The 16,723-nt window shown below is 37.2% G+C and overlaps 7 protein-coding genes and 2 pseudogenes across 11 annotated transcripts in view; 4 read left to right on the top strand and 5 right to left on the bottom strand.

Moving 5' to 3' along the window:
• The window catches only part of LOC104770190, a gene marked incomplete in the record, with an annotated part of 3,634 nt that extends 2,682 nt beyond the window's left edge, over positions 1-952 (top strand). The window contains 1 exon segment of the mRNA XM_019243401.1: positions 325-952. Coding sequence (XP_019098946.1) covers positions 325-742 — 418 coding nt within the window.
• LOC104770182 (DNA-directed RNA polymerases II, IV and V subunit 10) lies at positions 1,133-2,607 on the bottom strand. Its single transcript, XM_010494566.2, has 4 exons — positions 2,440-2,607; positions 2,148-2,206; positions 1,493-1,587; positions 1,133-1,388 (listed from the first exon to the last, which is right to left on the bottom strand). Exons 1-4 carry the CDS (start codon positions 2,473-2,475, stop codon positions 1,363-1,365), a joined length of 216 nt encoding a protein of 71 aa, XP_010492868.1. The 5' UTR covers positions 2,476-2,607; the 3' UTR covers positions 1,133-1,362.
• Positions 3,735-4,568, top strand: LOC104770167 (pentatricopeptide repeat-containing protein At1g02370, mitochondrial-like). Of its 2 annotated transcripts, none has more exons than XM_010494553.2 (2): positions 3,735-4,121; positions 4,236-4,568. In XM_010494553.2, exons 1-2 carry the CDS (start codon positions 3,990-3,992, stop codon positions 4,470-4,472), a joined length of 369 nt encoding a protein of 122 aa, XP_010492855.1. In that variant the 5' UTR covers positions 3,735-3,989; the 3' UTR covers positions 4,473-4,568. The 2 variants fall into 2 exon arrangements, with proteins under 2 accessions (XP_010492855.1, XP_010492848.1); XM_010494546.2 differs by having other exon boundaries at positions 3,741-4,121; positions 4,227-4,568.
• LOC104770159 lies at positions 4,671-7,232 on the bottom strand (annotated as a pseudogene).
• Positions 8,332-9,992, bottom strand: LOC104770148. Its single transcript, XM_010494523.2, has one exon. It carries the CDS (start codon positions 9,665-9,667, stop codon positions 8,498-8,500), a length of 1,170 nt encoding a protein of 389 aa, XP_010492825.1. The 5' UTR covers positions 9,668-9,992; the 3' UTR covers positions 8,332-8,497.
• Positions 10,148-12,081, bottom strand: LOC104770139 (multiple organellar RNA editing factor 9, chloroplastic). The gene is made up of 4 exons (XM_010494514.2): positions 11,624-12,081; positions 10,773-10,870; positions 10,607-10,672; positions 10,148-10,507 (listed from the first exon to the last, which is right to left on the bottom strand). Exons 1-4 carry the CDS (start codon positions 11,992-11,994, stop codon positions 10,335-10,337), a joined length of 708 nt encoding a protein of 235 aa, XP_010492816.1. The 5' UTR covers positions 11,995-12,081; the 3' UTR covers positions 10,148-10,334.
• Positions 12,367-13,141, top strand: LOC109125026 (DUF724 domain-containing protein 2-like). The gene is made up of 2 exons (XM_019243398.1): positions 12,367-12,728; positions 12,813-13,141. Exons 1-2 carry the CDS (start codon positions 12,516-12,518, stop codon positions 13,137-13,139), a joined length of 540 nt encoding a protein of 179 aa, XP_019098943.1. The 5' UTR covers positions 12,367-12,515; the 3' UTR covers positions 13,140-13,141.
• On the top strand, positions 13,104-15,067 carry LOC104770095 (annotated as a pseudogene).
• The window catches only part of LOC104770104 (G-type lectin S-receptor-like serine/threonine-protein kinase At1g11410), a 6,752-nt gene continuing 4,407 nt past the window's right edge, over positions 14,379-16,723 (bottom strand). For 2 of the 4 annotated variants that reach the window (XM_019243392.1, XM_010494459.2), the window contains exons 6-9: positions 16,321-16,531; positions 15,977-16,214; positions 15,749-15,893; positions 15,170-15,662 (exon numbers count right to left, since the gene is read on the bottom strand). In XM_019243392.1, the coding sequence (XP_019098937.1) occupies positions 15,336-15,662; positions 15,749-15,893; positions 15,977-16,214; positions 16,321-16,531 (921 nt within the window). In that variant the 3' untranslated portion in view covers positions 15,170-15,335. Of the gene's footprint in view, positions 14,469-15,169; positions 15,663-15,748; positions 15,894-15,976; positions 16,215-16,320; positions 16,532-16,723 lie in introns of those variants that run through there. The other 2 variants (XM_010494466.2, XM_010494475.2) reach the window with 2 other exon arrangements.

Genomic DNA, 16,723 nt, shown 5'->3' with positions numbered 1-16,723 from the left:
GAGTGCGTATTGTTTGTGTAACTCTCTCTTGTTAAGTTGCCTGTTTGTTCAGCATCATTTGATTTCTTGGCTGTGTAGATTCATATAGATTTTTTCAACCTGATTTTAATCTCTATTTGCGACTAGGTATTGAAAGAGCGAGGCATTGATGAGATCGAGCATAACAAATTGGAGCAACCGACAGACAGGTTTGGGTTTCTTTTCACTATCTGTACTTACTGTTCCATTGAGATCCACTATCTAATTCTATGTTCTTTTTATTACTTTCCGACATATCAAAAGGATGGTCCCCAAACCGATCGAAGGAGTTCCAGAGCATGCAACTCAAAGGCCAATGAGTTCTCCCCGTGACTTGAGAACAAGGAAGTTTGAGCAAAAGGACGGGAGAAATGTGAGCGACAATGCCAGATCCGAAACTCAGAGGAGAAACTGGCGTGAAAATGAAAACAAGAGCTCAAGACAGCAACAGCAGACTCAGGACAAGACAAGGCATCCATCACCAGAGACATGGCGAAAACCGGTTCCCCAGAAACCGGAATCAGTAGATGGAACAGGGCTTCGTCATGGGAAAGCTGCTTCTGCCCTTGAGCTAGCTCAAGCCTACTCTCCTTTCTCTGACTCTAAATCCGGAATTGGAAGCAGCAACAGTTTTAACACCAGCCGCAACAACCAATCGCAGCAGCAACCGTTCTCTCGGTTGGTAGGATCAACAACAACATCAAGAAAGATTAATGGCTACTGAGTTATTGTTCGTTTGTTCTTTGATATATGGTTTTAGTTCCGACTAATTTGATCTTGATTTCTCGAGCACATCTATTGTGGTATGTGGGATCGTTTTGAGAGAGATTTAAATATGATATGTTCCCTTAAAGAACGGGTCGTATTACATATGCCAAACATGGTTACATTGTGTTTCATTCTTCTTTGGTTATACATTTTTTCTTAACCGTTCCTGGGAATGTTTGAGAATTCTTGAACAAGCATGAACACACTAAGCAGTCCGACGACTGTATTGTATGCAACGATAACTATTTTTTCTTTTCTTTTTTGCGTTTTTATGAACTTATATAAACCAGTGACTCCAACTAATTTCTCAAATTATGAACTTATGAAAACCAGTGACTACAAGTAATTTCTCAAAGGGTTTTCGAGATGGCCATGTTTACACCTCAATATCAATGAAACGTGAACAACTCAAAAGGACAAATCATTCAGGTCAGAAAATATGATACTGAATCACACACACGAGAAAGTAGTGACATACATATGATTTCGTCTTTTAGATGGAATTGAAGGTTTTCATACATACTAATATTTAAACCTCTAAAGAGGAAAACTCTTCCAGCAGATTTGCATCCTCTTCTAACTGTTGTCTGATTTTTCCAGAGCTGCAAGAAAAAAGTATGTGGGTACCAGTAAATAAAAAATTGAAGTAGACAATAGAGTGGGAGTCAAAAGAAACACAACATATAATCAAGTTTGGAGAGTGTACTGTTGTAGTTGAGAAGCTTCTCAATCAGATCAACATGAGTCATTAGCATACGCCTGCAGCAGTATCTGACTAGCAGGAGCGCATCAAGGGCGTCCCTGCCAAAAGAGAAAACTTATCTTGTAAATTTCATACCCATTGTGGAGCTTAAACAGCAATAAGAAAGTGCCTAAAGAAAGAATCTCCTGTAAAACAAAACTTGCTTAATTACAAGAAGTAGACACCACACCAAGACTAAGATTCTTCTACAGATTGGAAAAAGAATCATAGGTCTTCATTCACACTTATAACAGTCGAGATAGATAAACAAGATAGGCACAATAGTGAATAGTCTCTTCCAGTAAACACATAAACAACAGATCATATTAGCTAAAGCCTAATCTTTTATTGATTTGCTTCTCCAACAGATTCGCACAAAGTACGATTGGTACTGATAAGAATCATGTAGATGGGCACAAGTCTAATCAAAAGCCAAATCTATACAATAGGCAGGACAATAGGCAGGACATAGTCTCTTCCAACGAAACACAATAAACATGAAGAGAATACAAAACCAATACCAAATCTGGGCAAATTTCACTAAAACTCGAAAAATAAATTACAATCTTTTTCACACACACGACGTATGAATGAATAGAGCAAGTGAAAAGGCGCTTACCCTTCAGTGTAGTCAAGCTGGAGAAGATCAAGATACTGATCCCATTTGTTTCCAATCACCTAAACAAAATCACAAAAGTGAATGAAGAAAGCTTAGTAATAAAGCTCAATACTTTCTTTTTATTGCTCTATAAATAATTTATACTAATCGACCCAGCCATCATATGGAGTTAACAGAGAGAGAGAGAGAGTAAAGATGTTGTAATCTTTGTCAAAATTAGAGTAACAAAAAGCCTTCAAAAGACGGAGTAAAACACCCCTAAATAAGACCATAGCGAATTGAAAAAACAAACCTTTCCACAAGTGAAGCAACGAACAGGGATAATCATCTTTAGCTGCTAACTTGGTCGTCTTCTTCTGTGTCTCTCTCTCTCTCTCTCTGCTAACGATTTTTAGGGTTTTTGTTTGGTTGGCGCTTCTTTAATAAGGTGAAGAACAACTCAAGGGGCCGTGAATTAAGTCGCCTGTGTGTGTGAGCTTCTCAAACGACGTCGTGTTAACATTTTGTTTTGGTTTTTTTTTTTGTTGTTGACAATCGTTCATTGGTGCGAGACTTTCCAGACCAATAATTATAAAAAAAAAAAAAAAAAAAGTAATTAAAGAATAACCATTAAGCCTAGCTCCTCTGAATCATGTATCCTTGGGAATTGGTCTTAAGCCCCTTTTGATATGTTAGAGCATGTCCACTGGGCATTGCTAATGGGGTTGCTTTAAATTTTATGGTCCAAAAATAAATAAAAAAACATAGAATTAAGCCCAATAATTAATTAGTTATGATATAGTACATATGTAGCACTTGTCAAACTTTACTTTTCCCAAAATTACAATCCTCACATTAGTTTACTTATGATATATGCTCTCTTTCAATATCAGACTGTTTTAGCAAAATCACAATTCGAGAAACAATTATTCTTCTTGTGTCCTTCCAGATTTTACAACAAAGAGGTATATGATCAAATATATAATGCGACAGAGTATTATATGGGACTCAAAACTTTTATGGATTGAAGTGTCGTTGTATTGAATTTTGATTTAAACAGAGAGAATTATTGAACATATCCCCGGTTTAACTTAACAGAGAGAATTACTATTTAATGATTACACTTCAATCCGGACTGCAGCAGAGATGAAGAGTGCTACGCCTACTAGAATAATGGCTTCGTTTACTTCTCTTTCTGCTGAGATCGCTACCCCTCCATTGACGACAGGAGACGGAGCTTCTTCTTCTTCTTCTTTTGCTGAGAAGGCGGCGGCAAAGAGTAGTTTCATCAAGAGAATGCGGTCTCTTACCGGTGAGACCTTAGATTTTATCACGAGGGAGGAAGAGAAGAAGAGTGTTATCTTCACACAGGCGGATCTCGTCAGCTCGGCAAAGCAGCTTGACAAGGAAGGCAAACATGCTTATGCTCTCGAGGTCTATCATCTATGATCCCCGCCAGTGATCAAATTGTTTTCTTTCTTGGAGATTAATGAAAGTTTTTTTTGGTTTTTTTTTTATTTGTTAGATATTTGAGTGGATGGATAAAAAGAATTGACATGACTATCCTGCTTTTTAAAGAAAACGTGGGCTATAATATAAGTCTAGCTGTTCATCACTCTTGCAAGTGAATGATTAACTAACAGTTTGTGTGTGTGGCTTTCATATGTACTCTTTGCTTTCAAGTGGATACCACTTCATACATGTTTTGCTCTGAATTAATTATGTATTTCTTCTTCTTCTGATACTCCTCCATTGACGACAGGAGACGAAGCTTTTTCTTCTTCTTCTTCTTCTTCTGCTGAGAAGGTGAAGTGTACAGGTATTTGGGAGAAGCGTAGTATTTTGGAGAAGCTGCGGTCTGTAATGGGTGAGACCTTAGATTTTATCATAAGGGAGAAAGAGAAGAAGGGTGTTTCCATCACTCAGTCTCAGGCGGATCTCGTTAGCGCGGCAGAGCAGCTTGACAAGGAAGGCAAACATGAATATGCCCTAGAGGTCTGTCATCTCATCAATCTAACATTTTAATATATTGCTTATTTATTTTATTTTTTTTTAGATTTTAATTTGTTACTGAGTTATGAAAGTTTTCTTTTTGGTTAGATCTTTCAGTGGATGGATAAAAAGAAGATGAGTTTTTCTCCCTCGCAGCTTGCAGTTTTTCTTAATATCATTGCTAAGACTAGAGGCTTAGATGCTGCTGAAGCCTACTTCAAGAAAATAGACCCAAATATCGACAGAATGGACACTCGTTCCAAGAATTGGCCTGCGTACGTGACTCTCCTCCTTTTGAAGCGTGAGTCAAAAAAAAATCTGGCTAAGGCTAGCTGTTGGTCACCATCGCAATGACGTTTTAGTGATATGATTAACTATTCCTTTGGTTTCACTGTGTGTGTTGTGTGGCTTTCATATATATATATATATATATGTACTCTTTGCCTTCTTTTAAGTTCTCGCCGATCGAATACATCTTTATGTTTGGCTCTGATCGAGATAGCAAGAAGCTACTAACACAAAACCACAACACATTTAAAAGCAATCCAAGAATCAGAGCTTTTGAAACTAATTAAGAAAAATAATAATACAAGACTCTTTTTACTAGACTCTTTTTAGCTAATTTACCAAACTTTGTTAACATATCAACTTAACTTCAACTGATCAATGAAGATCGAATATAATAAAAAAAAAACAAAGCCTTATATAGAGACCAGCTCACAAACAACTTTTTTTTTTTTTTTTTTGCTTACAACCACCAACTTATATAGATTTGAAAACGCCCTGGAAAGATCTACCTGAAGCATAAGCATAAGTTGAGAAACTACCAAAACCGATATATGAAGCATTGTTTTTTTTCCGGCGGCCGGCCAAGATACTACGACGATGCTGTTGAATCATACTATAATAACAATATTATTTAGTTAAATGGATGACCTAGTCTCCTTATCATTATTAATATTTTGATCTTCGTTAGTCATCGGGGAAGTTTCCGTTTCTCTGTTTTTACCCCACAAGAACACGTAGAGACCCATTATTGTCACTACTGATCCAATCACACTGTATCAAAAAGGTTTTTTAAAGAACCCTAGTTAGTGTTATGAGCATGCTACATATATTTACATATATGTCTAAAGCTTTATAGAAACGAAATTAATTTCATAGAGATGATTGAGGAGATAACCTTCCGAGGTATAAGGGAGTGTGCAAGAGTAGGAAATCGAATAGAGTAGCCGAAAAGAGAGAAACTGGCATAATTGCTGATACGAAAACAGCTCCTAGTTTCTTTATCGCCCATGTTGTTGCTACCGTCGACATTGCTTGTCCTATCACTCCCTACAATATATACGTGTATTAGATGAACTCCAAGTTTTTGCATCCTACCTTTATTATAACTTAAAATATTAATTTTTAAAACCATTTATAGATTTATGAAAATATAATATTATTACTAACAGCGTATACGATGACGCCGATCACGAATATGTCATCTATAATCCAGTCTTTAACATCTCTGCTCTTGTACAGACTCAATAGAGCACACTGGAACACTGCAAACAATGACATGAGACAAGTGCTTGAGAATTTGCAAGGGTACTTGACGCTCAAAGTCCCTTGAAACAACATCCATAGAGATAGCAACACGGTTCCTATGGTTAAATAGAGACATCCAAGAAGCCAATTCTTGGTCTTGTCTTGAGCGGTGTTGTTGTGGGGAAGAGCCGCTATGTGAGAGTGAGAGTTTGATATATGAGGGCCTTTTTAAAATGTTAAGAACAGAGCTCCGCTTATACATATTAAAGTTCCCATCACTTTTAACATCCCTGCCTGGGTCTTTAAATTCTTTACCTTTTCAGTCCTGAAAAAGAATGTAATTTAAATTCATAATTATATTTTTTAAGAGTATTAAGTTATATTGCACAATGTATTTGTTCTCTTGCGTTGCAAAAAGAAAGAATCAAATGAGTTTTAAATTTACTAATAACATCCAGTAATATTCATGTGTGGGCAATATATGACGATATTTTTTTATTTAATATAAATTTGTAGACACAACAAAGTTAATTAACTATACATGTAGCCACGTAGGTATGGACCCATAATTACATAGTAATATTAATGAAAAAGAAGTTAAGCGGTTCCATCATTACCTGAGCATAAGAGCTAATGCGAAGGTGATTGCAGGCATCAAGCTTACCAAAGCACACGAAACAGTGGCTGACGTGTACGACAGACCAAGCAAATAGAAAAATTGCATCAAACTCGCACTGCCAATTTCAAACCCAATAAAAAAATAGAATAAGTTAGCTGATGATGGTTATGTGCAACATACTTGAAAGAAAATATTTCCTATGTAGAAATATTTCAATTGTAATTTAAAATAATAATATCATATAAGAGGAAATTTAAATGGACAACAGGAAAAAGTTATAAGAAATTGATAAATTAATAGTGAGAAGACAAACCCGAGCAAACCACTGATGAAATGATCCACCATTAGCCTAAACGTTATCTTCGGTATTATTTTCCTGTTAAGTTATTAAACACTTAGTGGTGTTTTTAACATGTTAAAACAGAGCAATTCTCACAATCTTCAATATTATAGGCATGAAGGAGTTCTTCATTCTTATAATTACTGTTGAAGTGTTGATAGGTTTTATGTAAATAGATATGTGAAAAAAATGAAAATATCACTCGTTTGTAAGTCTTTGTTTTAAGAACATAAGAAACTCATGATATGCTCGGAAATATCAAACCTTTCCAAAATATAGGCGATAGGAACTAGAATGAAAGAGGAAATAGCCATTCGATAAGCACCAATTATCATATGGTTCACACCAACATCAAGAGCTTTGTTCACTAGTGCATTCACCGAACCCATCGCTACTTGTGATATTACCATTATTATAACCGGTGCCCACTTTGCCGCTACTCCCACTCCTCGCATATCTTCTCCCATCTCTTTCTCGTCCTCTCTTTCTTTCTTTCTATGTGAGTTTTTTTTTAAACAAAAAAACAAAAGTATGTCTGTTTGTGTATGTGTGTGTGTGTGTGTTAGAAAGAGTTAAGACCCAAATGAACTTTGAGTTTGGTAACCACAAACCTTCCATTTATAAGAAAGTGTGTGGGTTCACTCATTCTAATGGAAAACCTCTGAGTGCAGAACTGTTTAAGTGGTATCAAGTTCAATTTAGAATCTTGCCGCTTAAAAAAGAAAGAAGCTAAAAAGTTGACGTATTTATTTCTTAATTTGGCGAACAATTTAAATGTTCCCACTCACATACAACTAGTTTATTTATATATTCTGGTTAATTAATATTAATCTAATGGAAATTAAAAACTTGCTTTGTATAGAGGATATGCGTTTGTGAAGAGTGGAACAAACAAATTAAAGCACTATATATGTCTATTACACAGCAAAACCCGAGCTTATATATAGACTATTTCAAAGAACAAAATAGTAAGTTTATTATATATGAGGTCATCGCAAGTTATATTGCTGCGGCGGTATATACATCCCTTTTATTGCGTCAAGGCGATCGATGCGATATAAAATTACTGATTTTTTCATATTGTTTTTTCCTCTCCATTATAAATACGTTCTATGAGACAGCGATACATTTTTCTTTTTTTTTTCTTCGCCAAACGTGAAGCTCACAGCTCACTACTCACTTTACAGCCAAATCTTTTGCGAAGAAATTATATCGAATATTGATGCTCAAAATTCTGCAAAGGTGGCAATGCCAATTGTGGTACTAATCCAACATAACTGAACTGGTTTTTAAGGAGTGATGCAGAGACATATATTCCTTCTACTAATTAATTAATTAGATCAATTCATCAAATTCTATATAATTATAGTAAACATTTGAGCTAGTGGTTCTAACTTTTTTGTTTATCTCGAATTAGATTCACCAGAGTATTAATATAATATAACTGATATAGAAATAGATAAGAATTTTAAAAAAGTAGACGTCTCAAAAAAAGAAGGTTCAACCCGCCATGGCGCTAATGTGCAATGCACTAGGACGTCTAATCTTTCAGTTAGAAAAAAAATGTATATTTTGATGTCACTTTGGCACGAATTTCTCAACTGTAGATTGATAAATATCGTATGTGAATCTAATACTAGTAATATGCTACTATCTAGCTGGCTAATACCGTATAGTTTGTATAGAAAATATGAATAATTTGGTAATCCATCCATCAATCGTTGTCTTAAGAAATGATTTTAGAACATTTATTGATCAACTTGGAAGTCTTTGTAAAAACGTTGGGACCAATCAAAAACAAAATAGCACATACACTAATAAATAAATAAATCAGCTTCTTCATCAATATCATCCATCAACAAAGAATGTTGTTCTTACCGAGTATAATTAATACCTCCGGTAACCATAAGAGGAGATCTCAAACTGATTTCTTTCTGTCCGGTTCTCGTGACCGTACGGATACGAATCCCCGAAAAGGTAATCGGAAGTCGTCTTCCACGGATCAGAGTCGTTGCTTTCCCAGCAAGAAACAGCAGCAGCAGCAGCAGCCGCACGATCTTGTTCATCTCCCTGACGTCTTTTGTTACGTAACACGCAAGGGAAGTAACCTCCGAATATCACCTCGCAGAGATCCGTCGCTTCTAAACCGTAACCAGACGGAATATACAGAGCTTTTACTTCTGCTTTATCTACAGTTTCAGGTTTCTCAGTTCCATAGCTTGAACTGTGATCTTCTTTCTCATTTCCATAGCTTGAACTGTGATCTTCTTCTTCTTCTTCTTCTTCTTCTTCTTCTTCTTCTTCATCATCTTCGCTTTCATCTCCTTCTTCCTCACTTTCTTCTTTTTCTTCTTCTTTAATGGTTTCCATTGGTCTGGCTTCTTCTACCGGTTCAGCAAAAGTGACACGCTTCTTGACAACATTCTTTTGACCACCATCATAAATTCCAAGAGGCACAGGAGCGATAATCTCAGGAGGAGAGGGAGCTTTCGCGTGAGGAGCGGTTGAACAAGGGTAACAAGTCTCCACTGATGGAGGAAGAGGTTTTCCGTAGGTTGCAACGGGATCGTAGCCACCACCGTACGGCGTAGAATCGTACTCGTCGAATTCAGGCTCGTTGAAGTCCAGAGCACAGGCTACAGAGCGATGGATCATAAACTGAGGAGGGGACTCGTATGTTGTATAGAGATTCGGATCATAGAACAATTGTTTAGGCTCAGACATGGTGGAAACAGAGTATGCAACATATGCAGAGGTTGTCTCAGTCTCTGATCCATTCAAGTTATAAAAATTATAACTCATTGGATCATAAGCAGAGTAAGCAACAGTTGCAGAGGTAGGTTCGGATTCAGATCCATTCCAGTTATAATTATTATAACTCATTGGATCATAAGCAGAGGTTGGTTCGGATTCAGATCCATTCCAGTTATAATTATTATAATTCATTGGTTCGAAACCAAACTGTTGTTGTGGTTGATGATAATAATTGTGATCGTAGAGATTATTAACCTGATCGAAGTCGTAGGGGATTTGGTAGTTCTCATAGAGATTAGCCATCTCAGATTTGATGATGAGAGAGGTTGAAGGATGATCTTGATTGAAAGTCTCTCTCTGCTGTTGTTGAAAGAATAATAATTGGGTGGAGCTCTCTGTTCTGTGGATTAAAAAAAAAACTGATTTGAAATGCTTGGTTTAAGTCCGTCTAGTGTATTATTCCATGTGATGTGTTGATAAGGTGGGGACGACTGATGTAGATGGTGAGTTGGTGACGAGTGTGCTGTAGTGACCCTACCAAAAAAGTATCTACAGACGCCATAGTTTTGTCTTGTCTGAAAATGGCGTTGAGAAAACGTGGTTAAAATTAGTGGTGGACAAAGGAATCAAACCAGAACCAGACATATCCTAGTGAAAATCCAATCAAAGGTAAAACACTTCTAAGCTGAACCTAAGCCAAACCAAAACCCAAAAACCAACCTGAAACTTTACCACTAAGGAAATTACTGAATAACATTAGCCGAAGCCTATACTAAGGCGAAAAACGTTAAAAAAATGGTTCTTTGAACTTCATCCTACAAAACAATAAATATTGTTCAAAAAGGTATGGTGATATGTAGTATCATCATTTGATACTAGACGGATTTTACACCTGACTTCAATAAGCTAAGGACTAACAAAACGATCAAAACTCGCAAACACTCCATCACAACAGCTATCTTATCAGCGTTTAAGAGGAATCAGAAGCGGCTTGTTCTTGTCTTGGTTTCCTCTGTTCAGGAGGTGGAGGACCATCTCTCTTTCTTTCGTACCTCTTACTTTGATACTTTGTGTTATTGCGCTGCTTTGGTTGGTATGTGGGGTATGTGCAAGGGATAATCTCTCCATTGATGTACTTGTCACCTAGACCAAAAAAGAACGATCCAATTATCAGAACAGAGAGACATAGAGAGAGAGGAAGAGAGGCCCTAAAAACTTTATTATCAGGCTTTGATGGGTTACCTCCGTAGTCTTTGTTCTTGACATCTATGTAGGAGTCAGGCAAAACCCACAGAACTCCAGGCAAACCTGTGAAAAATGAAAGACCGAGTGATCAGTAAGAAGGTTTTCCACGATTACAAGCATACACTTTCAGCAAGGGGATTAAAGCTCTTCTTGCTTAACTAACCCTTGAACTTCTCAGATGTTTCTTCGTCAATGGTGCATTGAAAGCCAGTATACGTGGTAGTACTGAATGCATACATGTTCTTCTTTGCCTCTTCCATGCTGGAAAACAGACACAAGTACCCTCAATATCCACACGCAAATAACTGGTTATGCTAGAAAAAAGACACTAGTCACAAATTGATTATAACAGCAGCAAGACAGTGTAGATAGGATTCTGAGTTCTCTGAAATAGCCAGCAGCAACAAATAAACCAAAGTTTTAGTCATATCTTGTGTAAGGCAAACTCATTCCCCGCCTTATCAAGGAAACTCTAGTCAGGAGTCCCAATCTAATGCTCTTCACAAGTGTACACTAAACCATTTTTCCATACATTACTTTGCTTACACCTATACACATAAACTTATAACGAATAGACACCATACAAAACATCTGCAATTGACACATAGCTTGAAGAATATATGCAACATCGATGCTCCTACAGCAATGTTTTGCTTTTTATATGCCGCAATGTTCAATATGTTTGCACATATCAAGACATGAAAACAAATCAACAAGAGATTTACACACTAATATATTCATACGAACGGACTTTAACCAACTTTATTCAATCCTCATGTGATGTTTAAGAAAAAAATTCTAGAAACTAGGTCAACTTTACTCAGTTCACTAAACCCTTACCTTACATTATCATCACAAACCAAGTGAAAACCCTAATCACATAAAACCCAAATCTTCCTATGCAAAACACTAATTACAAGCAAACAAATCCACTAACAACACAGAACATATGTCGCTATTTATAGCACACTAAATTAACAAACAGAGAGAATCAATCACAAGCAAAAAACGAACCTTCCAAGAACAGTAGCAAGAGTGTTAAGGTAAGTATCAATCATCTGGTCTCTAGTTGGAGCAGGATCCTTGGGAAACTCCATTACAATAAGCCAATGATTGTAATCGCAACCAGGAAGCATAATCGTCTCTCTCTGCTCATTACCACTGCCCCGTTTCGAAGAGTAATCCGAATCAACCGTCGCAGCTTTGACAATCGCCACACGACGCCGAGACCCAACGGCGGAGGAGATGCTTCGGAGCAGAGGAGTCCATGTGTCTCCTCCTCTAACGCGGATACCGGAAAGTGTAGCGAAACGATTCAGGTGGCTTATGGGGAGTAGGGTTTTGGGGAGAAGCGAAGATGAGGAAGATGTTGTGAAGGACGCCATTGAAATTGCAGAAATTGAAGAGAGAGTGGTTCACTGCTTCGACACTTTCACTACAAGATTAGGAGAAGGATAAGGTTTTTTTTTTTTTTACTTACCTTGCTGCAATGTGATGAAGAAGACCTATGAAACGACATCGTTTGATTAAGCCCATCTGTTAGTTTGGGCCTTTTTAATATTATTTTGTTTTTTTTTAATTACCTGCTGCAATGTGATGAAGTAACCGATGAAACGCAATCGTTTAGTTAGGCCCATTAGTTAGTTTGGGCCGTTTTGATATTGTATTATGTTCTTTTTGCGCTTAATTTTTTTTTTTTTTTTTAAAAAAAGAAGCTAAATTGGAAAAAAATACACTTTTCCGAAGGTGTTTATTAGTCTTCTCGGCTTCTCCACCAGTACTAGTACTGACTGTGTTTGAGAAGGGGGAAGAGAAAAGGTCGTGTCTTTATGTTTTTGTTTTGAGTTTTCAATTAAGGGGTTTTGAGTAAGCAAGCATACTAGTAAAATCCAGAGATGGAGAGCAAATGGTGGAATTCATTAGAAAAGACTGTAAAGTAGAAGTCTCTTTGGAAGAAAACGAAAGGTTTAAAGGTTCTTACTACTACAAAGCGCTGGAGGAGGATGGCAAGTATTTGGTTTACTTCGATTCCCGACCTGACGTTATCCAGTTCGAGAAAAAGAATTTGAGGGTTCATCTTGATTGGACCGGCTTCAAATGGGTCCGACCTAAAAATAAGGTATGAGAATCGTTTCTTTTCTTCGGGGTTTGATTGCATGTCAAAGTTTTTAACTTTATCCGTTGTTATATGTTGTCCTTGAAGGAATTGGTCAATTCTGTTTTTAGTTGCGGGACAATGGTGGAACTGAGAGTTGATTTTGCCTGGCAACCGGCAATTATCATCAAGGAATTGGAGAATGACACGGGATTTATTGTTAAGTACGACTATTATAAATCTCACTATTATAAATCCTTCAGATGCATCGTTGGTTCTCGAAGTGTCAGGCCTCCGCAGCCTTCTTTTTCTGTTGGAGAGTATGATTTGTTGGATCATGTAGAGGCGTTTACTGGCTTTAGGTGGCGTGAAAGTGTGGTGAGGGGAATTGTCTTTGAGGGACGGTACACGGTAAGTTTCGGGGAATCACTCTAATCTTAGGCCTCCAATGGAGTGGGAAGATGGAGTTTGGCATAAAAGAACAAAGGTAATTTATATCTCTTGGTTTCAGTGAACATATGGTGTCGGTTTGGTATATTTTTTAGTGGGACATCTTTGAGGCTGATTTTGAAGTGTTGTTAATGTTTATTTCCATTTTCAGCCAAAACGCCAAAAAGAAACTCCTTTATCTGGCAAAAGAAACAAGTCAGTGGGTTTGGAAACTAAAAATGTGCAGACAAAGGCACGGCCGAGATTTGAGAGGGCTGATGATGTAGTAAATGGTTAGACTCTAGTCATAACCCCACAAGTTGATTCTCGTTTTTATATGTGCGCCATGAAATTGATTTAGAATGGTCTCTATTTTTTCAGAAAAAGAATCTCGCTCACATGTATCCCCTGAGTCCATGAAGAATCAGAATGGCTTGGGAAATGAGTCAACTCGAGAAAATGTATCGTATTAACTTAATCTTCATGATTGGTATTTATCTTTGAGATGGCTCTCCCTTTGTTTTTAACACTTTTTATGCACAGATGCCTAAGGAGCATAACAGCCAAGTCTACACTCGGAAGAGGAATAGAGGACAGCTAGAAGACAGTTCAGTCCTCAATGAGACTGGTACGTTTCAACTCTCATTGGACCTTCTTGCATTTAGAATCGGCTTGCAACGGTCAAAAGTTTGAGATCCATGAAACATCTAATGACTATTACTGGTAGATACGCTAAGCAAAGTTCTTTGTTCTCATTTTTTTTTTTGGGTATACGTTGATATGTCCAGTGTTATCCTCAAATCGGACTTGCAATGTGGGGAAGAATTTTGTTCCTAATGTTGAGGAAACCCAAGCAAATGATACAGAAATGGTTTTTCCTTTTGCAAAGAAGTCACCACTTTGGAAGACATATAAATCAACAGAGGTCTTCAAGAGAGTACCACAAAGTCCACATTTCAGCCCATCGTCAAATACTAAAGAGATTTCCGTGAAGGACAAGCATTAGGTCTGATGGTGACTTATTCTATGTTACTGGAGAAATATAAAGATCTTGAAACCGACGTTTCTGTAAGCCAACTACATAGCCTCAAAGATTCCTTTTCAGAGCTAGAGAAATACGGTTTCAGTGTTGCAACGGCTTTATCACGGATCGACGTGCTGTTGGCACTCAAAGATAGACAACTAAATATATCGGAGGAACTAAAAGGTCTTGACAAAGAGATGTCAAATGAATCAAGCAATACTCGCAAGGCTAAACTAGAGTTTGATGAGATGGAACGAAAAATTCTTGAGGTAAAACAGAAGATGCTCAAGCTGCTGAGGCAAGAAGCGGCTCTGAAAGAGAAAAAGGATGCATCCAACAAAAAGATATGTCAGATTCAGTCATGTGCAAGAGATCTTGGTGTCGAGCTTGAAAATGTGGAGCTTGAGTTTGAGACGACTTTGTCGCCTCCTTGGTAAGTTCAGAAAAACAAAACTATGATGAGCTCTTTCTAAGTTGATTTAATGATTTTTTCTGGAGATCATTGTCCCTTCTGGATTTATGGTTGATGATGATGTTAAGTTTCACTAATTAACCTTACAAGTCTTGAACCAATCACTAGTGTAGTTCCTAGGTAGAACACTCATCTCTTATTCGAATGGACTCTGGTAATGATACAAATGCAGTTATTATTACATGGTTGGTATCTAATCTTTTTACCTTCCATTTTGTTGATATTAGGTGAAAGAGTAAGCATGAAGGCAAAAAAATGCGTTAAAATGTAGCTGAAGATCAGAGTAGAATGTCTTTTTTGAGTCGAAGAATATTATGTGGTAGAGACTTGACTTGTAATCTAACTAAAAGGTCTTTTAACTCAAGTCTATTTTTTGGTCGTCGGATCATGTAGAGAGGAAATGAAGCTAAATTATGTATAAGAAAAGCTAATTATGTACTCCCCGGTATTATAAAGCTAGTTGTCAAACATATAAATTGTACACTACAGTATGAAATTCACAAAGACAAAAAAACAAAAAAAAACAAAATGAAGGATGAATAAACAAACAGTATTAATAATCTGATGCCGATAATGTATAACTTTTCCTTTTCATTAGGTATTTTGTAACTTTATAAACATGATTTTGCATACGTTTATTCAAAAAAATTTCTATATAAACAAATATAAATATTGTGATATAAATTGATACTTACGTTGACACTTGTTAACGACCTCGGACATCGGAGAGAGTAACGTCATTAACAGTACTAGCGGTTTCTCCGGTGGGCCAATTATCTGAGCTGCCGCCACTTTTGACGTTTCTCCTCCTTCCCGCTGTAAACGCAGGATGCTTCGGAGATGGAAGATCAATGGCGTTATGACCTAACATGAAGACAACAGAGGACATGTCTGGTCTGTCCGAAGCGTTTTCTTGCACGCAAAGTAACCCAATGTGTATGCACTTCATTACTTCGCTCTCATCATAAGTCTCTTCACCCATTAAGTTGTCTATGATCTCCGTTGCTTCACCTTTTTCCCATCGATCCCAAATCTACAAGACGAAAAAACAAACATTTGCTTATGTTCTGTTTTTCTAGCCCCAAGTTATGTGAAAAAGAGAAAGAAGTCTTTACTTACATGTTTCACTAGATTCAAAGACTCCTCATAGAAAGCACTATTTTTCTTTCCCGTTACGATCTCTAAGATCAATACTCCAAAGCTGTAGACGTCGGATTTAATAGAGAACTGGCCGTCCATTGCATACTCTGGTGACATGTACCCGCTGTGACAGTGAGATTGAAACGGCCTTAAAGATTGAAAAAACGAAGTTGCAGAGCTTTATAGGATTGATATGGATTAACTCACTATGTTCCAACGACTCGATTTGTGCTTCCTTCGATTTGGTTGCCCCCAAAGATTCTAGCCAGGCCGAAATCTGCAATCTTCGGTATCATATCGTTGTCAAGAAGTACATTGCTGGCCTTGAGGTCTCTATGGATGATCCTCAGTCTTGAATCTTGATGAAGATACAAGACTCCACGAGCAATCCCGCGGATTATCCCCATTCGTTTTGGCCAATCTAACGCCGCTCTTTGCTCCTCATCTAAGAGGGGCAATAAGGAGAAAGAACAAAACAGGAAATCAAATTCAAAGTCACTGATCGTCTTGAATGGGAGGATTTGAAACTGTAGAGGAACTGTTTAACGTACGGAATACGAAATAGTCTAGGCTCTTGTTTGGTAAATACTCGTATACCAACATCTTCTCTTCAAATTCAACACAACATCCTAAGATCCTCACGAGATTTCGATGCTGCAACTTCGATATCAACTTGACCTCGTTCTTGAACTCTTCCATTCCTTGTCCCGAGTTTTTCGATAACCGCTTCACTGCTATCTCCATACCATTTTGTAACACTCCCTGAATAGTAACAAAGGAAACATTACCTATTACTTGTTATTGAACCTAAAGATTGGTCTTTTGGAGAAGCATTGACAAAGATTTTGTGTATATATATATTTTAGGCATATGTGAAGATGGTTTTTGCTTCTTCCATACCTTATAAACAGGTCCAAACCCACCTGCTCCAAGCTTGTTTTGAAAAGCGAAGTT

This window comes from Camelina sativa, chromosome 3, assembly GCF_000633955.1.
Source record: "Camelina sativa cultivar DH55 chromosome 3, Cs, whole genome shotgun sequence".
Lineage (NCBI taxonomy): Eukaryota > Viridiplantae > Streptophyta > Magnoliopsida > Brassicales > Brassicaceae > Camelina > Camelina sativa.
This window is presented reverse-complemented; position numbering and strand designations above follow the sequence as displayed.